The sequence below is a fragment of the Salmo salar genome, chromosome ssa17 (genome assembly GCF_905237065.1).
Source record: "Salmo salar chromosome ssa17, Ssal_v3.1, whole genome shotgun sequence".
NCBI lineage: Eukaryota > Metazoa > Chordata > Actinopteri > Salmoniformes > Salmonidae > Salmo > Salmo salar.
In genome coordinates this window covers 20252498-20275000 of record NC_059458.1, presented here as the reverse complement: position 1 = coordinate 20275000, position 22503 = coordinate 20252498, and the positions used below count along the sequence as shown (strand labels likewise).

Below are 22503 nucleotides of genomic sequence, written 5' to 3'. Positions count from 1 at the left end.
TACACACCTGGTTATACATCCTTCTAGCTCTATAGGCCACAGTAGCATAAGTTACAGGTTTGTAGTCAAGCCACAGATTTCAGGTGAGATCCCATGATACACTCAAAAATACAACAACACGATTCTCATGAATAACCATTAAGCCATTTGCTAAGATTTCCCCTATGTGGACCTGTTGTCACTCTTACCCTCATGGTTGCTGATACTTCCAGACACTTTTTCGGTCTTATCTGAGGAATTGTATAACTTATATCAGAATGGCCATATTCTGAGGCCACTTTAGCACTCAATCAATGACGATTTACTACGCTTTTCCCATTGAAGGGCATATTGAGGTTAAATCAATGACTGGAGTTTTTAATTGATAAAAACAAATGACTATTGAAAGTGCAAGTCAGTATCGTGCATTTACTGGTCTCTGTGGTGATTTTAGGAGCCTGTGCCTATTTGTACTTTTAAACCATACTCTTTAACCCAATAGCCAGCTTCTGTCCTGTAGTCAGGATGGCCGAGCGGTCTAAGGCGCTGCGTTCAGGTCGCAGTCTCCATAAAATATGCCCTTCAATGGGAAAAGCGTAGAAAATCGTCATTGATTGAGCGCTAAAGTAGCCTCAGAATATGGCCATTCTGATATAAATTATACAATTCCTCCGATAAGACTGAAAAAATTTCTGGAAGTAAATGAACGATACTGATCTGAACCCAGGCCTCCAGGGGAGAATGCGATTTGAACGCAGCGCCGTAGACGGCTCGGCCATTCTGACTTCTGGCAAGTATGATGTGTCCCATCTGCTTCATTCATTTTTATGGCATCTTGTAATTGGACGTACGCTTTTGAAAATATATAAATTACAGTGTATCGGGTAAAAGTAGAAATTGACGTAGGCTACTTATAATTTCCCCTCGCTCAGCCAGCACCAAAGAAAATATATGTATATAATATTTCCTCGTTTAGTCAGCCCAGGGTGCAGATACAACATCTCACTACTAAGAGTCGCTAAAGGAACACGGGAACTGGTCTTATAAACAATTAGCAAGCTCTTACTTACCATAAATATTTGTTTATTTTTATTCATTTTTTTATGTCACCTTTATTTTACCAGGTAGGCCAGTTGAGAACAAGTTCTCATTTACAAATGCGACCTGGCCAAGATAAAGCACAGCAGTGCGACAAAAACAACAACATAGTTACACATGGAATAAACAAACGTACAGTCAATAACACAATAGAAAAAGTCTATGTGGAGTATGTGCAAATGTAGTAAGATTAGGCAATAAATAGGCCATAGAGGCGAAATAATTACAATTTAGCATTAACACTGGAGTGATAGATGTGCAGATGATGATGTGCAAGTAGAGATACAAGGGTGCAAAAGAGCAAAAATAAATAAATAACAATATGGGGATGATGTAGTTGGGTGTGCTATTTACAGATGGGCTGTGTACAGGTACAGTGATCGGTAAGCTGCTCTGACAGCTGATGCTTAAAGTTAGAGAGGGAGCTAAAAGTCTCCAGCTTCAGGGATTTTTGCAGTTCGTTCCAGTCATTGGCAGCAGAGAACTGGTTGATAAACAACACTGATAGATGTTGATATAGTCGTATTATGTACCGCTATTTGACCTTTCCGTTCTTGTGAACAAGTATGATCATTAGGCCTATCCTTAAGATCAAATATCTATTTAAAAACTGTAATAAAACTGAAATAATCACGAAAACTGGCAAACATTTCGATTCTAAATTGCATGCGTGTGTTTGTGTGTGTATTGTGGGGGGGGGCGTGTGCGCTGTCACGGATCACATGACGCAGAATATGGCCTCTTCACTTGATTTCGTCCTCTTGACAGTCGACAGCTGTGTCTTCTAGCTCTGTTGCCACCGAAAAACTCCCGTTAAACACCGAATCTTGCACTCCAGACCCTCCCGAGCTACGGCCACACCGAATAACGGACCATGGCGGGTAAGACAGCGTACAGTCGGTTAATAAGGACGAAAGGAATAGTCTATAACCATTAAACAGTTTTTATATTATTATGGTTTGATAATATTATATTAGGCTATGCTTTGGAGCTATAGCCGAATCACACGAAAATTCCAGTAGCTTTGTGTTGCCATCTTTCAGCAACACTGATTATATATGGTTTGGTGCGTGCGCATATTCCACGCAGTTGCACAGTCCTCCCATTTATATGTAGATTCTCGTTTTATGCCGCGATGTAGTTAAAGTAACGTTATCCACGTAGGCAACAAATATGTTGACTTAAATTGAAAGTACATCGTGTGCTTGTTGTGTTTACGGTCCTGCAGTGTCTGTGCCTACGTGCGGCTCGGCCATTGCTGAATTCCCTCTCTCCTCCATTCCGAAGTGTGCACTTGTTTACTCTCTGCGTAGGGATATATCAAACACGCACTTTCGCTTTATGCCCATGTATTCTACAATTTTTACCCGAGAGATCACACGCAGTGGTTTTTAATCCTTGACAAATAAATCGTCACTCGTTTTAAACACGACGTGTGTCTTGTCTGTATGGCCAATCTCACAAGTGGAAACGGCTCGTGCAGAACTGCCTTTGACATTACCACCACAAGTTGACATATGACAGTTCTAGTACAGTGTGTAAGCTATAGGGCTATTCTATGGTAGGGACGGGTAGAGGGTTTATGGTTACCCTAGCTGTACTCCCTATAGGCCGTTCTGATATGAAGTACCGATATAAGTCTTGTAGAGAGGGTTCAGGTGCCAGACAGAAGCTGTTTTCTCTTTCTGTTCCAGTGTTATTTACAATGAACTAGTCAGATACTTGTGTGTGTGATTAGACCAAGCATATGTGACTCTGGCCACAAATGACAACTATGCCAAAGGAGCAATGGTTCTGGGGAGGTCGCTACGCAACCATAACACAACCAAACAACTGGTGGTTCTGATTGGACCACACGTAGCAGAGCCCTGCAGGTAACACATACACACGCTTGCACTCATATATATATATATATATATATATATATACACACACCATGATCTATGTTCAGTGTTTGACACACCCATGGCCTTGTCTCTGTTAGTTTTGTATTGTCCAGGCCTGAGTACACCTGAGCAGGTAACACACAACTCAAACCGTGTGTGTGTGTGTGTTGCAGGGCCATGCTGAGTAGCATCTATGACGAGGTGTGTGTGGTGGATATCTTGGACTCTGGGGACACGGCCCATCTGGCCCTGATGAAGAGACCAGACCTCGGAGTGACCTTCACCAAGCTGCACTGCTGGACACTCACACACTACACCAAGTGTGTGTTTATGGACGCAGACACACTGGTGAGCATACGCGTACTCACACTCCTTACTCAGTACAAATTACAGCAAGTCTGTATTAAGGCTCTATATTGTGTGTGTGTACGCAGGTGTTGTCCAACATCGATGAGCTGTTTGAGAGGGAGGAGTTATCTGCTGCGCCTGATCCTGGTTGGCCAGACTGTTTCAACTCCGGCGTGTTTGTCTTTAAACCATCCAATGAAACATACCGCAGCCTTATGACACACTGCACTGAGAACGGCAGCTTTGACGGTGAGTTCTGTATTATTATTATTATTATTATTATTGTCCCATTGAGGTGTGAATGTGTTTTTTAAGGAAGCCCTGGCCAAGAGCAAGCAGCTGCAGTACAGAATGAAATACATGGTACAAAGAGTCTGGGGTGGTGCAATAAACGCTATATCTCCTATGGACTTTCCTTAAACTCTGCTGCCAACAAGATCCTAAAATACCTGTCATGTTCTCGTCTAACCTCTCCCCCTCCCCACTCTCATTTTCCCTCTCTCACTCTCTCTCCCTCTCCCCTTCTCTCTCCCCTTCCCTCTTCCCCTTCTCTCCCACCACCTCTCTTTCCCACCACCTCTCTCTCTCCTTCTCCCCTTCTCTCTCCCTCTCTCTCTCTCTCTCTCTAGGTGGGGACCAAGGAGTTCTGAACAGTTTCTTCAATACCTGGTCAACAGCAGACATTTCCAAACACCTGCCTTTTATCTACAACCTCAGCAGCATCGCTATATACACCTATCTACCAGCTTTCAAACAGTAGGTACACACACACACACACACTCCAGTGTTGTCACAGTAGTAGTTATTTCATACATCACACTTTAGCTCCAAATCCCTGGCTTCCTGCCCTCGTGTGTGTGTGTGTGTGTGTGTGTGTGTGTGTGTGTGTGTCAGGGAGAGAGAGTGTCAGGGAGAGAGTGAGTGAAAGAGCGCGATCATGAGGAAGAAAAGTGCGAGTGAGAGAGAGCATCAGGAGAGAGCATGAGGGAGAAGAGTGCATGTTTTGGCGTTAATAAGCCAAGCCAAGGTCAGTTGAAAGGGTGTGTGGTGTTGAGTTTCAAGAGAGGAGTGGCTCAGGCCTGCCCTGAAATAACACTGGTACTGCCGGCAACCCCAAAATACAGTATAGCTTTGTCACAAACAGTACATATACAAACACTCTCTCCTAGTTAACCCTCATTTATTCTATAAGTATGCAACGCAAGAACGAAAACACCACACGCACACACACTAAGACTTAGGATGGCTGAGAGGATGTCTTCCGTTTTATGGGCTCTTAACCAACCGTGCTATTTTGTGTGTTTTTTCACATTGTTTGTAACTTATTTTGACGATCAGGCGACCAGTGGCTAATCTGCCCTTGCCATTCGTACTGTTAGCCAACGTTCAATCGCTCAAAAATAAATGGGACAAACTGAAAGCACTTATACTCTACCAACGGGACATTAAAACCTGTAATATCTTATGTTTCGGCAAGTTGTGGCTGAACGACGATATTAATTAATAACATACAGCTGGGGGTTATACACTCTATCGGCAGTATAAAACAGCAGCCTCTGGTAAGACACGGGGTGGCGTCTGCCTATGTATATTTGTAAACAACAGCTGGTGCACGATATCTAAGGAAGTATCAAGGTTTTGCTCGCCTGAGGTAGAATATCTCATGATAAGCTGTAGACCACACTATCTAGCTAGATAGTGTTCATCTGTATTTTTCGTAGCTGTCTACATACCACCATGGACCGATGCTGGCACTAAAACCGCACTCAATGAGCTATATACCGCCATAAGCAAACAGTAAAACACTCATCCAAAGGTGGCGCTTTAATGCAGGGAAACTTTAATCAGTTTTACCTCAATTCTATCAGCATGTTAAATGTGCAACCAGAGGGAAAAAAACTCTAGACCACCTTTACTCCACACACAGAGACGTGTACAAAGCTCTCCCTCGCCCTCCATTTGGCAAATCTGACCATAATTCTAGCCTCCTGATTCCTGCTTACAAGCAAAAATGTATGCAGGAAGCACCAGTGACTTGGTCAATAAAAAAGTGGTCAGATGAAGCAGATGCTAAACTACAGGACTGTTTTGCTAGCACAGACTGGAATATGTTCCGGGATTCTTGAGGAGTACACCACATCAGTCACTGGCTTCATCAATAAGTGCATCGATGACATCATCCCCACAGTGACTGTTCGCACATACCCCAACCAGAAGCCATGGATTAGAGGCAACATTCACACTGAGCTAAAGGGTAGAGCTGCTGCTTTCAATGAGCTAGACTCTAACCCGGAAGCTTATAAGAAATGCTGCTATGCCCCCCGACGAACCATCAAACAGACAAAATGTCAGTACAGGACTAAGATCGAATCGTACTACATCGGCTCCGACGCTCGTCGGATGTGGCAGAGCTTGCAAATGATTAGACTACAAAGGGAAGCACAGCCGAGAGCTGCCCAGTGACACGAGCCTACCAGACGAACTAAATAACTTCTATGCTCGCTTCGAGGCAAGTAACACTGAAAAATGCATGAGAGCATCAGCTGTTCTGGACGACTGTGCGATCATGCTCTCTGCAGCAGCCTATGTGAGTAAGACCTTTAAACAGGTCAACATTCACAAGGCCGCTGGGCCAGATGGATTACCAGGACGTGTACTCCGAGCATGCGCTGACCAACTGGCAAGTGTCTTCACTGACATTTTTAACCTCTCCCTGTCTGAGTCTGTAATACCAACGTGTTTCAAGCAGACCACCTTAGTCCCTGTTCCCAAGAACACTAAGGTAACCTGCCTAAATGACTACAGACCCGTAGCACTCACGTCTGTAGCCATGAAATGTTTTAAAAGGCTGGTCATGGCTCACATCAACACCATTATCCCAGAAACCCTAGACCCATCCAATTTGCATACCGCCCCAACAGATCCACAGATGATGCAATCTCTATTGCACTCCACACTGCCCTTTCACACCTGGACAAAAGGAACACCTATGTGAGAATGCTATTCATTGACTACAGCTCAGCGTTCAACACCATAGTGCCCTCCAAGCTCATCACTAAGCTAAGGACCCTGGGACTAAACACCTCCCTCTGCAACTCGATCCTGGACTTCCTGACGGGCTGCCCCCAGGTGGTGAGGGCAGGTAACAACACATCTGCCATGCTGATCCTCAACACAGGAGCCTCTCAGGTGTGCGTGCTCAGTCCCCTCCTGTACTCCCTGTTCACTCATGACTGCACGGCCAGGCACGACTCCAACACCATCATTAAGTTTGCTGATGACACAACAGTGGTCAGCCTGATCAACGACAACGATGAGAGCCTATAGGGTGGAGGTCCCCCGCACATTGACTCTGTATCGGTACCCCCTGTATATAGCCCCGCTATTGTTATTTTACTGCTGCTCTTTAATTATTTGTTATTTTTATCTCTTACTTTGTTTAGGTATTTTCTTAACTGCATTGTTGGTTAAGGGCTTGTAAGTAAGCATTTCACTGTAAGGCCTGTTGTATTTGACGCATGTGACAAATTAGATTTGATTTTGATTTGATTTACAACCTCTGGTGTGTGTGTGTGTTTGTAGGTACGGTCATGAGGCTAAGGTGGTCCACTTCCTGGGGAAGGTGAAGCCGTGGAGCTACTCCTATGACACCCAGACTGGGAAGGTCAAAGGTCACACCCTGACCCCTGGCTCGGGTGACCTGCACCCTGACTTCCTGGTTCAGTGGTGGAACCTCTACTCCTCTGGGGTCCTACCTGCTCTCAGAGACTCATATGGAGACGCACTGTTCTGCTCCGGCTGCACTGAGGTAGTGTGTGTGTGTGTGTGTGTGTGTGTGTGTGTGTGTGTGTGTGTGTGTGTGTGTGTGTGTGTGTGTGTGTGTGTGTGTGTGTGTGTGTGTGTGTGTGTGTGTGTGTGTGTGTGTGTGTCATAGCGTGTGTACTTCTTCTTAAGATCTCCAGTACTGACAATGGTTTCTGAATCTTGAAAGATGCATAACAAGACTTGTGAGATATGTTCAGGGCTTTCGGAAAGTATTCACACAGCTTGACTTTTTCCACATTTTGTTGTTACAACCTGAATTTAAAATTGATTCATTTGAGATTTTGTCACTGGTCTACACACAATACCCCATAATGTCAAAGTGGAATTATGTTTTTAGATTTTTTTAAATAAATTCATTAAAGATGAAAAGCTGAAATGAATTGAGTCAAAGTATTCAACACCTTTTGTTATGGCAAGCCTAAATAAGTTCAAGAGTAAAAATGTGCTTAACAAGTCACATAATAAGTTGCATTGACTCACTCTGTGTCTTAACATGATTTCTGAATGGCTACCTCATCTCTGTACCCCACACATACAATTATCTGTAAGGTCCCTCAGTCAAGCAGTGAATTTCAAACAGATTCAACCACAAAGACCAGGGAGGTATTCCAATGCCCCGCAAAGAAGGGTACCTATCGGTAAATGGGTAAAAATAAAAAAGCAGACATTGAATATCCCTTTAAGCATGGTGAAGTTATTAATTATACTTTGGATGGTGTATCAATACACCCAGTCACTACAAAGATACAGGTGTCCTTCCTAACTCAGTTGCAAGAGAGGTAGGAAACTGCTCAGGAATTTCACCATGAGGCCAATGGTGACTTTAAAACAGTTACAGAGTTTAATGGCTGTGATAGGAGAAGACTGAGGATGGATCAATAACATTGTAGTTACTCCACAATACTAACCTAATGTACAATGTGAAAAGAAGGAAGCCTGTACAGAATACAAAATATTCCAAAACATGCATTCTGTTTGCAACAAGGCACTAAATAAAGTAAAACTGTAAATAATGTGGCAAAGAATACAAAGCGTTATGTTTGGGGAAAATCCAACACATCACTGAGTACCACTCTTCACATTTTCAAGCATGGTGGTGGCTGCATCATGTTATGGGTATGCTTGTCATCAGCAAAGACTAGGGAGTTTTTTAGGATAAAAAGAAACTGAATAAATCTCAGCACAGGAAAAATCCAAAAGGAGAAACCAGGTTCAGTCTGCTTGGGATACAAATTCACCTTTCAGCAGGACTATAACCTAAAACACAAGGTCAAATATACACTGGAGTTGCTTACCAAGACGACATTGAATTTTCCTGAGTGGTTTAGTTCGACAGTTTTGACTTAAATTAGCTTGAAAATCAATGGCAAGACTTGGAAATGGCTGTCTAGCAATGATCAACAACCAACTTGACAGAGCTTAAAGAATAACACAAATAAAATAATGTACAATCAAGGTGTGCAAAGCTCTTAGACTTTTTCAGAAAGACTCACAGCTGTAATCACTGCCAAAGTTGATTCTAACACGTCTCGACTCAGATGGATAACAACTTACTTGTGTAAATTTAAATATTTCTCCATTTCATTTTGTCATTATGGGGTATGGTGTGTAGATGGGTGAGAGAAACAAATCTATTTAATCCATTTTGAATTTAGGATGTAACACAACCAAATGTGGAGTACGGCGAGGGCTATGCATACTGAAGGCACTGTATGCGTTTTGAGGGGACTGTTGCAGGACAGTTTGTGTATGTGAGTACAGTGTAATCGTACAGTAGTTTAAGTACACTATTTGCTGGTTTCAGTCGCTGATGATGATGATGGTGTGTGTGTGTTGACCCTCTGTAGTGGCAAGTCATTGACATGGTGACCTCTCTCCCTGTCTCTCATGGATACTTTAAACAGGTAATCTAAGGGCATGTCTGAAATGGCACCATATGCCCTATGTAGTGCAATAATAATATTGCAGTAGGGTGGTGATGTAGTCACCGATGTAGTGCTATACTTCTGACACCCTAGTTCAACTCTAGAAACCCGGCCGGCTGTGCTTATTGGAGTTGCCACGGTAACAGGAAGAAGCTGATTGGCTTTTCGCTCCCACTGACCCCGGCTCCTGCCCTTAGTTCTGTTTCTCTGTAGAGGAAGCTGCTGATTGGTCAATGCTTTGGGTTGAGGGGAAATGCTTCATGGCTGTCTCCGCCCTTGTATTAGTGAGTATTTCTCCATGTCTCAGAACGCTCATCTGGTTTGCCTCCCCTGTCTCTCCCTCCACCCCCTATAGGAGGAGGTCTGTGACAGTGTGGTTGAGATCATCCTCCCGCCTCCCCCCCAGGCGCCCCAGGTGTCCAGTGAGGAGAGGAGGCAGCGATGGGAGGCGGGCCAGGCGGACTACATGGGAGCCGACTCCTTCGAAAGCATCCAGAGGAAACTGGACTGCTTCCTCAAGTAGAGGGCCAGAGGAGGGATGACGGACGGAAAGGGCATCTATTGGCAGGCCTGAGATGCGTCAGTCAGGGCGGGGATCAACTGGCATTCGACCAATCAGAAGAGAAAGCGGTAGAGGATGACGTATTGAAAAACAGTCCCATCCTGGGCCTCTCTCTCTCTCTCTCTGTTTTTCTCTCTCGGTGTGTGTGCGTGTTTGTGTGTGCGCGTGTGGCCTGGTCCTGCAGAAATAACCCCTGCAGAGACAGGTCCATTCAGTGTTTGAACACCAGTTTACTACACTATGCAACCCCCATACCACCACCTCAGCGCAGAAGCCTTGGTCAGTACGTAATGACTCAGTAATAACCTCACTGTGATTCTGCCTCACCAAGTCCCATCCAGACCCAATGACTCTAACAGCTCTAACCCAGTTACTCAGTCAAGCCTGATAATGATAGAGAGAGGGAAGTTGTGCTTTTACTCTTTAAAGTATTCAGAGATGCGTGGGTATGAAGTATTTCCCTCTATAAAATGGAAGAACTGTTATTTTGAAAACTAAAGTTTGCATCCCAGCGGTTATTTTTGCTCTCCATATGCGTGTTGTGCATGGTTGTTTCTTTATATTATGATTATTGTGAAGGAAGCTCGTTTCTAAAGTGGAAAACCCACCGTAGCACTTGTCATTTCGCCATGTCCTGTTTGTTGTCATCACTTCCTGTTGGGTTTCATCACTTTCTGTGTAGTCTGACCAGTTGCCTTACCACCGTTAAAGACTCTTATTATACAACTAGGCCTATTCTAGTTGTCGCCTTTCAGTTTACAGAAACACTTCTCTGCTGCTGCCAAACCCCCCTCCCCTCCACCTCTACTCCATTCATCCCTCCTACAGACTTACCTCTACGCTCCTCCACCTCTACTCCATTCATCGCTCCTACAGACTTACCTCTACGCTCCTCCAGCTCCACTCTACTCCATTCAACCCTCCTACAGACTTACCTCTACGCTCCTCCACCTCTACTCCATTCATCGCTCCTACAGACTTACCTCTACGCTCCTCCACCTCTACTCCATTCAACCCTCCTACAGACTTACCTCTACGCTCCTCCAGCTCCACTCTACTCCATTCAACCCTCCTACAGACTTACCTCTACGCTCCACTCTACTCCACCCTCAACTTGACACCCCCCATCTCCATCTCCAACTCAACTCACCCCTCCTACAGCCCCACCTTGTCAACCCCCCCTCCACCACCCTCCAACATCACCACCCTGATGTCTCTTCCTCTCCCAGAAGTGTGTACCTTCATCCCACCTTGTGGATTTAAAAGGAATGGACTGGTGTGAGGAAAATCATATCAGATATTATTTTGACATGGTGAAAACTCAAGTCCATGATTTAATCCAATGCTTTTACATCCATGAAGGGGACAGAGTGAGCAGGTCAAGTGCACACGGGGGCATAAGGCCAGTAGGGAATCATAACACACACACAGCCTATAATGATCTAGTAAGTAATGAGACGTAGTAGTTTTGTGGTTCCTCTTAACACACCCACAAACTGCTCTATAGAGAAGTTTCCAAAGCTGTGAAACCTTGTGTGTTCTGAACACGCCCCGGTAGTTGTCACTGTTTCTGCTCTCTGTAGACACCTAATAAAGGACTGGTGAAGAAGTTTCCATCTGTCTTTTATTGTAGCTATGTGGCTGTTACAAATACCGCCTAGCTACTAGTACTACTGAACTGTGATTGTGTGTGTGTTTGTCTGGGTGGGTGGGTGATTGTCTGGGTGGGTGTGCGTGCTGAATGATGGTATTGAAATCATAACAAAAGGTTGTGATTTTAGGTGCTCTCTGTTTCAGACCTGGGATAAATCTAGTTTTTAACTGCTTGGTGGAAAGTTCAAATCTTTCCGGGGGCTACTTAGCTACTTTAGAGGTGACTACAACTATTTGAATACAGATTCCAAAAACGGACCACTTCTTAAACCTAAATACAGACCAAAGAACGTTACTATCCAAACTACTTGAGTACCTACTTGTGTTAACTATTTGAATATGGATCTGAGAAAGCAACTACTTTTTTTTTTTTTTTTTTTACATATATTTGAATACAGATCTCAGGAAGTGAGACTTTTCTGAAACTATTGGATTGGCAGCCTTCAACTAATGGCAGGGCTGTATCTGGAACTGCATGTTGAAGATAGAAATAGAATGAATAGAGCGCACACACACTCCTATACTATTCCAATCTATCTGACAGAATATTGGATCTACACAATACATTTCTATCAGAAACATTTTGTAAATGTCCATTCTCCTGAATGTCCATTGCCACAGGTGTACATAATCAAGTGTAACCAATGATATTTTGTACAGAGAAGTATAAATAAGTTGTGACGCTCAACTACTGTATGACTCTTCCTACATGCCACTGAAACGATTGGCAGCTGCAATTAATTTTACGATACCTGAACATACTGCAGAGCAATTCAAAGCCATTTTTCAAACATTGTAAACAGCAAGTTGGATGCTTGGCCAAAACAACTTCTAAACACACACGTCTACCATCTTTAAAGGGATAGTTTACTCAGAATACAAACTAACATGATTTTCAACCTACCTTGTCTATAGTTGATTCAAGAAGGCAGTTTTGGGATATTTAGTTTCCTTTCAACACTTAATAGCCATATTTTGTTACTGTTAGCGTTCTCTGAACACTTAACATTAAACTGTGCTTGTGTAATAAAACAAATTACCTTTTGGAGCAACATTTTATTAGGATGCTGTGACATTACTTTGGTAATCACATTTGAATTGGATAGCAATGAGCTGAGAGTTTTTAACTACTGTACACGAGGAATAGTGACTGTTCCTTATTCCACTTATGGAATAACTCTATTATTATGCAATTATAAAGCAATTTCCAAAGTCCTATGTAACAACAATATTGCTATTGTAATACTCAGTTACAACACATAAGAACTTGATGTCACTCATTATGAAACTATATTTGTTAGTCATGTTGGAGCTGCAAAAGTGTTGTAGTCTAATGTTGAGGGGATTCCATGTCCCTCATGTATGTAATTCTAGGCTATATTAAGATATCTAAGAGCCCTCCAAACCATGTCCTTATTTATTTTTTATTTATTTTATTTTTATTGAACCTTTATTTAACTAGGCAAGTCAGTTAAGAACAAATTCTTATTTACAATGACGGCCTACCCCGGCCAAACCCGGACGACGCTGGGCCAATTGTGCGCCGCCCTATGGGACTCCCAATCACTGCCGGTTGTGATGCAGCCTTATACTACACTATGTAGTATATCTGAAGAATACCTTGGTAGAATGGTATGTACACAATAGTTGCATAGGAGGGCATTGACTAGAATACAGTATGGGTGAAACACGGGTAAACCGTATGTAAAAAACAGTAACTAAACATTATTCAAGTGGCTAGTGTGCATATGCACCGTCCGCAACCGCAGGGCTCTCCAGAGGGTGGTGCGGTCAGACCAACACATCACCGGGAGCACACTGCCTTCCCTCCAGGACATCTACAGCACCCGGTGTCACAGGAAGGCCAAGAAGATCATCAAGGACCTCAGCCACCCGAGCCACGGCCTGTTCACCCCGCTACCATCTAGAAGGAGAGGAGGTCAATACAGATGCATCAAAGCTGGAACCGAGAGACTGAAAAACAGCTTCTATCTCAAGGCCATCAGACTGTTAAATAGACATCACTACCCTGCCCTGAACTTAGTCACTGTCACTAGTCGGCTACCACCCTGTTGCTCATCCCTGCACCTTAGAGGCTGCTGCCACATAGACATGGAACACTGGTCACTTTAATAATGTTTACATACTGTTTTACCCACTACATATCTATATACTGTATTATTGTCAAGGCCATCCTATTCAACTATTGCTGTACATATACTATTCTATCCACGTATTCTTCAGATATACTATACTATTCTATCCATATACTGTGCATAATGTCTATACATCCCATCACACACATTTATATATACACAGTACCAGTCAAAAGTTTGGACACACCTACTCATTCTAGGGTTTTTCTTTGAAGACATCAAAACTATGAAATAACAGATGGAATCGGCAAGTGGTACCGGAGCGCCAAGTCTAGGACCAAAAGGCTCCTTAACAGCTTCTACCCCCAAAGCCATAAGACTGCTGAACAAGTAATCAAATGGCCACCCAGACTATTTACATTGACCCCCCCCCCCCCCCCCCCATTTGTTTTTACACTGCTGCTACTAGCTGTTTATTATCTATGCATAATCACTTCACCCCTACCTACATGTACAAATGACCTCTAACCTGTACCCCTGCACACTGACTCGGTACCGGTACCCCCTGTATATATCCACATTATTGTTATTTTATTATTTTTTACTTTAGTTTATTTGGTAAATATTTTCTTAACTCTTATTGAACTGCACTGTTGGTTAAGGGCTTGGAAGTAAGCATTTCACTGTAAGGTCTACACTTGTTGTATTCGGCGCATGTGACAAATAAAGTTTGATTTGATATGGAATCATGTAGTAACCAAAAAGTGTTTAACAAATCAAAACATATTTTATATTTGAGATTCTGCAATGTTTGGTTACTACATGATTCCATATGTGTTACTTCATAGTTTTGATGTCTTCACTATTATTCTACAATGTAGAAAATAGTACAAATAAAAACCCTTGAATGAGTAGATGTTCTAAAACTTTTGACCAAACTATAAAATAACACATATGGAATCATGTAGGAACCCAAAAAGTTTTAAACAAATCAACATTTATTTTATATTTGAGATTCTTCAAAGTAGCCACCCTTTGCCTTGATGACAGCTTTGCACACACTTAGCATTCTCTCAACCAGCTGCATGAGGTAGTCACCTGGAATGCATTTAACAGGTGTGCCCTGGTAAAAGTTAATTTGTGTAATTTCTTTCCTTAATGCGTTTGAGCCAATCAGTTGTGTGACAAGGTAGGGGTGGTATACTGAAGATTGCCCTATTTGGTAAAAGACCAAGTCCATATTAAGCAAAGAGAAACAACAGTCCATCATTACTTTAAGACATGAAGGTCAGTCAATCTGGAAAATTTCAAGAACTTTGAAAGTTTCTTCAAGTGGAGTCGCAAATACCATCAAGCGTTATGATGAAACTGGCTCTCATGAGGACCGCCACAGGAAAGGAAGACCCAGAGTTACCTCTGCTGCAGAGGATAAGTTTGTTGGAGTTACCAGCCTCAGAAAGCCAAAATAAATGCTTCACAGAGTTCAAGTAACAGACACATCTCAACATCCACTGTTCAGAGGAGACTGTGTGAATCAGGACTTCATGGTCTAATTACTGCAAAGAAACCACTACTAAAGGACACCAATAATAAGAAGAGACTTTCTTAGGCTAAGAAACACGAGCAATGAACATTAGACCGGTGGAAATCTGTCTAATGCTGCATCAGATGATCTGGCCTCCACAAATCACCCAACCTTAATCCAATTGTCATGACTTCGGTATATTGTGTTGTATTTAGTGAATACTTGAGTAAATACGTTGATTACTCATATCTGCTGTCCTGCGCCTGACTCTACACCAGCTACACACAGGCCGATTACACCAATTGAGATGGTTTGGGGTGAGTTGGACCACAGAGTGAAGGAAAAGCAGCCAACAACTGTGGCTACTTTGAAAAATATAAAATATAATTTCATTTGAGCTGAAAACTGCGGTGCTAATTAAAGAAGCAATAAAATTGTCCGCCTTTAGACTAGTTGAGTATCTGGAGGCCATTTTGAGCCTGTAATCGAACCCACAAATGCTGATTCTCCAGATACTCAACTAGTCTACAGAAGGCCAGTTTTATTGCTTCTTTAACCATCACAACAGTTTTCAGCTGTGCTAACATAATTGCAAAAGGGTTTTCTAATGATCATTATGCCTTTTAAAATGATCAACTTGGATTAGCTAACAACGTGCCAATGGAACACAGGAGTGATGGTTGCTGATAATGGGCCTCGGTACGCCTATGTAGATATTCCATTCAAAATCAGCCGTTTCCAGCTACAATAGTAATTTACAACATTAACAATGTCTACACTGTACTTCTGATCAACTTGATGTTATTTTAATGGACCAAAAATTTGCTTTTCTTCCAAAAACAAGGACATTTCTAAGTGACCCCAAACTTTTGAGCAGTAGTGTATATTAAGAAATATATTAAGAAATATACAAATATTAGCATGAGCAATGTCGGAGTCCGAAGTATATATATATTTATACTCCGACACTGATCGTCCTAATATTTCTATATGAATGAATGAATTAAATGAATTAATGAAATTTTATTTTCGTGTCAAATCGCCAATTGGCAACCCATTCCTTATGGGATTAATTGACACATAATCAAACATTACAAGAATTAACTGTGGTAATTAGGTGATAATTCTTCTTCCAGTGTTCTCTGCATTGCACATCGCATAAAGAGTGTGTCACGGCTGTCTGAAGAATGGGACCAAAGCGCAGCGTGTGTATCGTTCCACATTTTATTATAACTGTGAAACTATGCACGACATACAAATAAACGAATGAACAAAACAACAAACCGTGACGAAGAGGTGCAACATACACTTACTCAAAATACAATCTCCCACAAACCCAGGTGGTAAAAACAACTACTTAAGTATGATCTCCAATTAGAGACAACGATGACCAGCTGCCTCTAATTGGAGATCATCCCAAAAAAACATAGAAATACAGAAACAAGAACATGACAACATAGAAAATCTAAACTAGACACAACCCCGTCATGCCCTGACCTACTCTACCATAGAAAATAAAAGCTTCTATGGTCAGGACGTGACAGTACCCCCCCCCCAAAGGTGCGGACGCCGAACGCAAAACATCTAACAAAAAAAATTACAAAAAAAAGGGAGGGTTAGGGTGGGTGTCTAATGTCGGTGGCGGCTCTGGTGCAGGACGATGAACCCTCTCCTGCGAATCCAGCATCACAGGAGGCGGCTCCGGTTCGGGGCGTAGCCCCCGCTTTTTCCCGCTGATGCCTCCGCTTTTGTGTCACCAGACCGTGGATCGTCAGAGGAGGAACCGAACCGTGGTTCATTGCCAGAGGCTCTGGACTGCGGACCGCCGCTGGAGACTCCGGACTGCGGACCGCCGCTGGAGACTCCGGACTGCGGACCGCCGCTGGAGACTCCGGACTGCGGGCCATCGCTGGAGGCTCAGGACTGCGGGCCGTCGCTGGAGGCTCCGGACTGCGGGCCGTCTCAGGAGGCTCCGGACTGCGGGCCGTCTCAGGAGGCTCCGGACTGCGGGCCATCTCAGGAGGTTCCAGACTGGGAACTGTCGCCGGAAGCTCTGTAATGGGAATGCGCACTGGAGGCCTGATGCGTGGGGCTGGCATAGGTGACGCCAGACTGGTAACACGCACCTCAGGGCGAGAGCGTGGACCAGGAACAGGACACATCGGACTGGACAGGCGCACTGGAGGCCTGATGCGTGGGTCTGGCACAGGTGGCGCCAGACTGTAAACGACTCAGGGCGAGAGCGTGGACCAGGAACAGGACACATCGGACTGGACAGGCGCACTGGAGGCCTGATGCGTGGGTCTGGCACAGGTGGCGCCAGACTGGTAACACACACCTTAGGGCAATGTAAGGTAAAAATCAGTACATAATAGTGAATAAGGTTATCCAAACAATAATTTTATCCCTACAGCAGTACAATAATTTACATGCATACATACACACTGTATATATACACACGCATACATACATAACATATACAGATAAATGAATACAGAAAAAAAGAAACAGAAGCCATTTGAACCCAGCCTGGCACAAAGAGAAGATTCATGTGGGAGACATAAGCCTATACACAATCTATATACATACGTGCCATTTACTACATATAGAAGCTAAATATTTTTACAATTTAATTATAGGTAGCCCTTTTTCTTTTATTCCAGGCTTTATCTAAATATTCCGCAAACAGAAATACACAATGGACAAAAAAACATTTCAGTTTCTCCTCAGCCACATAATGCCAGGGTATATCTGGTGGTCTGTCTCCTCATCACTCAGCTACATAATGCCAGGGTATATGTGGTGGTCTGTCTCCTCATGGCTCAGCCACATAATGCCAGGGTATATCTGGTGGTCTCTCTCCTCATGGCTCAGCCACATAATGCCAGGGTATATCTGGTGGTCTGTCTCCTCATGGCTCAGCCACATAATGCCAGGGTATATCTGGTGGTCTGTCTCCTCATCGCTCAGCCACATAATGCCAGGGTATATCTGGTGGTCTCTCTCCTCATGGCTCAGCCACATAATGCCAGGGTATATGTGGTGGTCTGTCTCCTCATCGCTCAGCCACATAATGCCAGGGTATATCTGGTGGTCTCTCTCCTCATGGCTCAGCCACATAATGCCAGGGTATATCTGGTGTGCTTTCTGGAATAAGAGCAAGCGTATATCATGGTAGAAAGGGCAATAGAGGATAAAATGAGTTTCATTCTCTATTTCTTCAAGGTCACAATAGTTACATCATCTTTCCTCTTCCATTTCACCACAATACCGACCTGTTTCAATTCGCAGAGGCAATATCCCTGATCTTACATATATTTTTTATTTCAATTCTTTTACTTTTAGATTTGTGTGTTTAGTTGTTTATTGTTAGATATTACTGCACTGTTGGAGATAGGAACACAAGCATTTAGCTCCATATGCAATAACATCTGCTAAATATGTGCATGCAACCGATAAAATTTGATTTGATTTATGATCATATATTTAGACGAATTCAAACTGTTGTAGTTTTGGTCTCTTCATCAAATATCTGGCAGCCATCAATAAAACATGTTTTTGCTTGCATATATTCAAATAGGCTACCTTAAAATATGATTTGGTTTTCTGAGAGGTAGGCCTATTCAAAATACCTGAGACCTGTATTTGAATATCAAAGATAATATACTTAACAAAAATCTAAACTCAACATGCAACAATTTCAAATATTTTACTGAGTTACAGTTCATATAAGGAAATCAGTCAATAGAAATAAATAAACTAGGCCCTAATCTATGGATTTCACATGACTTGGCAAGGGTGCTGCCATGGGTGGGCCTGCAAGGGCATAGACCCACTCACATACTGCAAAATTCTCTAAAATGACGTGGTAGAGAAATTAACATTTAATTCTCTGGTAATAGCTCTGGTGGACATTCCTGCAGTCAGCATGCCAATTGCACGCTCCCTCAAAACTTGATACATCTGTGGTGTTGTGTGACAAAACTGCACATTTTAGAGTGGCCTTTTTTCTTGTCCCCAGCACAAGGTGCACCTGTGTAATGTTCATGCTGTTTAATCAGCTTATTGATATGCCACACCTGTTAGGAGGATGGATTATCTCGGCAAAGAAGAAATGCTCACTAACAGGGATGTAAACAAATTTCTACAAAAAAATTAGCGAAATAAGCTTTTTGTGCATATGGAAGATTTCTGGGGTCTTTTATTTCAGCTCATGAAACATGGGACCAACACTTTTTACATGTTACATTTATATTTTTGTTCAATATAGTTGGCTTTTAGTTAAAACACTATATAAACTATATTAGACTACCTCGAATATTTGAAAAGTTTTTATTTTCTACTAAACTACAAAATGCAACTATTTTCAGCCCAGGCCTGCTCTGTTTAGCTTCATCAATGTTGTTGGCACTTAAGATATAAATACATGGTAACAACAAACCTGCGTTTAACTCAGATGTAGTCTTTAGATTGGATATGTGTATTTCGATGTTCTAAAGCTCTTGTAGGAAATTGAAAGGAAAATGCAAAGAACATTTTCCAAATCAATGTACAGACAGAGAAAGGCCACCACCACACTGTTTTAAAAACCCTCTCACCCGGCGCGCCGGCGTGGAAACTAAATCGAGCGTACCGTTCTGTCTGGGCTTGGTCTGTGGTTCGTTCCGTTTCCGCCCTGTCATCCTGGCTTTTCTCCGGTCCTCGGAACCCAATTCCAGAAGAGGACAGCTAAACAAGTAAAAACAGAACATTTTAAAAATCAATTTACAGACAGAGAAAGGCAACCACCACCCTATTTTAAAAAAAATTGCTCAACCGGCGCGCCGGCGCGAAAACTAAATCGAGCGTACCGTTCCTTCTGGGCTTGGTCTATGGTTCGTTCCGTTTCCGCCCTGTCATCCTGGCTTTTCTCCGGTCCTCGGGGCCCAATTCCAGAAGAGGACAGCTAAACAAGTGAAAACAGTTTATTAGCTAAACCGACTACAGTTTATTAGCTAAACTCTGAAGTAAATCACAGCGCCAGATCCGTGTACCGCGGAGACAAAGAGAGGAGGAGGGGCGGGGTTTCAGCAGTTTTACATGAGACGAGATATTGCTTCCTAGTTAAGCTTACTGGTGAGTAAAAGGCGCACATTACAACGTGGCTAGGCTATCCAGCTATCTGCTTAAACTAGCCGTACTATCGGACTTCTGTTAGTTACTGATAATCACTAGTGAACATAACATAATATTGCATTTCACATGGTTATAAACCTTTTATTACAGTGGATATAGTGCACCCATTCTCATAGGCCTAGCTGTGAAACATTTTTTTTGTAGTGGACATACACCCACTTATCTATCATACCCTGGCTGTAACCCTACCATTAAAGGCCTAGTGGACATATTACACCCAGCCTCCCATCCACATAGCTACTTTTATAGTGGAGATATCACATCCACCTATTATATAGACTGAATATACAAATATTATTATTATAGTGGAGATATCACATCCACCTATTATATAGCCTGGCTATGAACATATTATTAAAGACCTAGTAGAATATTGCACCCATTCACATACATTTGTTATTACAGTTGAAATACTGTACAAAGCCCAAGGCAACTGATTACCAGTTAGTGGATGGATGGATGGGGTTTTGGCAGCTACTAACTCATCTAACGTTGTTATCCAACTGTAGTTCTTATTTGTATTATTTCAGTAAGTCTACAGTACCACTGTCTGTGTGCATCACATGTAGCCTACCACTGTCTGTGTGCATCACATGTAGCCTACCACTGTCTGTGTGCATCACATGTAGCCTGCCACTGTCTGTGTGCATCACATGTAGCCTGCCACTGTCTGTGTGCATCACATGTTTCCTGCCACTGTCTGTGTGCAACACATGTAGCCTACCACTGTCTGTGTGCATCACATGTAGCCTGCCACTGTCTGTGTGCATCACATGTAGCCTGCCACTGTCTGTGTGCATCACATGTAGCCTGCACTGTCTGTGTGCATCACATGTAGCCTACCACTGTCTGTGTGCATCACATGTAGTCTACCACTGTCTGTGTGCAACACATGTAGCCTACCACTGTCTCTGTGCATCACATGTAGCCTGCCACTGTCTGTGTGCATCACATGTAGCCTGCCACTGTCTGTGTGCATCACATGTAGCCTACCACTGTCTGTGTGCATCACATTTAGCCTGCCACTGTCTGTGTGCATCACATTTAGCCTGCCACTGTCTGTGTGCATCACATTTAGCCTGCCACTGTCTGTGTGCATCACATTTAGCCTGCCACTGTCTGTGTGCATCACATTTAGCCTGCCACTGTCTGTGTGCATCACATTTAGCCTTCCACCTTCTGTGTGCATCACATTTAGCCTGCCACTGTCTGTGTGCATCACATTTAGCCTGCCACTGTCTGTGTGCATCACATTTAGCTTACCATTGTCTGTGTGTATCACATTTAGCTTACCATTGTCTGTGTGCATCACATTTAGCCTGCCACTGTCTGTGTGCATCACATTTAGCCTGCCACTGTCTGTGTGCATCACATGTAGCCTACCACTGTCTGTGTGCATCACATGTAGCCTGCCACTGTCTGTGTGCATCACATTTAGCCTGCCACTGTCTGTGTGCATCACATGTAGCCTGCCACTGTCTGTGTGCATCACATTTAGCTTACCATTGTCTGTGTGCATCACATGTAGCCTACCACTGTCTGTGTGCATCACATGTAGTCTACCACTGTCTGTGTGCAACACATGTAGCCTGCCACTGTCTGTGTGCATCACATGTAGCTTACCACTGTCTGTGTGCATCACATTTAGCTTACCACTGTCTGTGTGCATCACATTTAGCTTACCACTGTCTGTGTGCATCACATTTAGCTTACCACTGTCTGTGTGCATCACATGTAGCTTACCACTGTCTGTGTGCATCACATTTAGCTTACCACTGTCTGTGTGCATCACATTTAGCCTGCCACTGTCTGTGTGCATCACATGTAGCTTACCACTGTCTGTGTGCATCACATTTAGCTTACCACTGTCTGTGTGCATCACATTTAGCTTACCACTGTCTGTGTGCATCACATTTAGCTTACCACTGTCTGTGTGCATCACATTTAGCTTACCATTGTCTGTGTGCATCACATTTAGCCTGCCACTGTCTGTGTGCATCACATGTAGCTTACCACTGTCTGTGTGCATCACATGTAGCCTGCCACTGTCTGTGTGCATCACATTTAGCCTGCCACTGTCTGTGTGCATCACATTTAGCCTGCCACTGTCTGTGTGCATCACATTTAGCCTGCCACTGTCTGTGTGCATCACATTTAGCTTACCACTGTCTGTGTGCATCACATTTAGCCTGCCACTGTCTGTGTGCATCACATTTAGCCTGCCACTGTCTGTGTGCATCACATTTAGCTTACCACTGTCTGTGTGCATCACATTTAGCCTGCCACTGTCTGTGTGCATCACATTTAGCCTGCCACTGTCTGTGTGCATCACATTTAGCCTGCCACTGTCTGTGTGCATCACATTTAGCCTGCCACTGTCTGTGTGCATCACATGTAGCCTGCCACTGTCTGTGTGCATCACATTTAGCCT

The 22503-nt window shown here is 43.2% G+C and overlaps 3 protein-coding genes across 7 annotated transcripts in view; 2 read left to right on the top strand and 1 right to left on the bottom strand.

Annotated features, from left to right (window-relative positions):
* Positions 1-1755: 1755 nt before the first annotated feature.
* Positions 1756-11232, top strand: LOC106575442 (glycogenin-1). 2 transcript variants are annotated; one of them, XM_014151939.2, is made up of 7 exons: positions 1756-1958; positions 2816-2951; positions 3137-3311; positions 3398-3560; positions 3941-4067; positions 6894-7119; positions 9417-11232. In XM_014151939.2, exons 1-7 carry the CDS (start codon positions 1952-1954, stop codon positions 9582-9584), a joined length of 1002 nt encoding a protein of 333 aa, XP_014007414.1. In that variant the 5' UTR covers positions 1756-1951; the 3' UTR covers positions 9585-11232. The 2 variants fall into 2 exon arrangements, with proteins under 2 accessions (XP_014007414.1, XP_014007415.1); XM_014151940.2 differs by lacking the exon at positions 2816-2951 and having other exon boundaries at positions 1788-1958.
* A 1091-nt stretch (positions 11233-12323) lies between these two features.
* LOC106575441 (arabinogalactan protein 1-like) lies at positions 12324-19962 on the bottom strand. Of its 3 annotated transcripts, none has more exons than XR_001321778.2 (3): positions 19748-19962; positions 19531-19625; positions 12324-13200 (listed from the first exon to the last, which is right to left on the bottom strand). XR_001321778.2 is itself a non-coding variant. In XM_014151938.2 (3 exons), exon 3 carries the CDS (start codon positions 17057-17059, stop codon positions 16514-16516), a length of 546 nt encoding a protein of 181 aa, XP_014007413.1. In that variant the 5' UTR covers positions 17060-17235; positions 19531-19625; positions 19748-19962; the 3' UTR covers positions 16330-16513. The 3 variants fall into 3 exon arrangements, 1 of the variants encoding a protein (XP_014007413.1); XM_014151938.2 differs by lacking the exon at positions 12324-13200 and adding an exon at positions 16330-17235; XR_001321777.2 differs by lacking the exon at positions 12324-13200 and adding an exon at positions 17951-18044.
* The window catches only part of LOC106595887 (serine/threonine-protein kinase PAK 2), a 35720-nt gene continuing 32972 nt past the window's right edge, over positions 19756-22503 (top strand). The window contains exon 1 of one of the 2 annotated variants that reach the window (XM_045698978.1): positions 19756-20012. The gene's annotated coding sequence lies outside the window, so the exon portion shown is untranslated. The remainder of the gene's footprint in view (positions 20013-22503) is intronic. The other variant, XM_045698976.1, reaches the window with a different exon arrangement.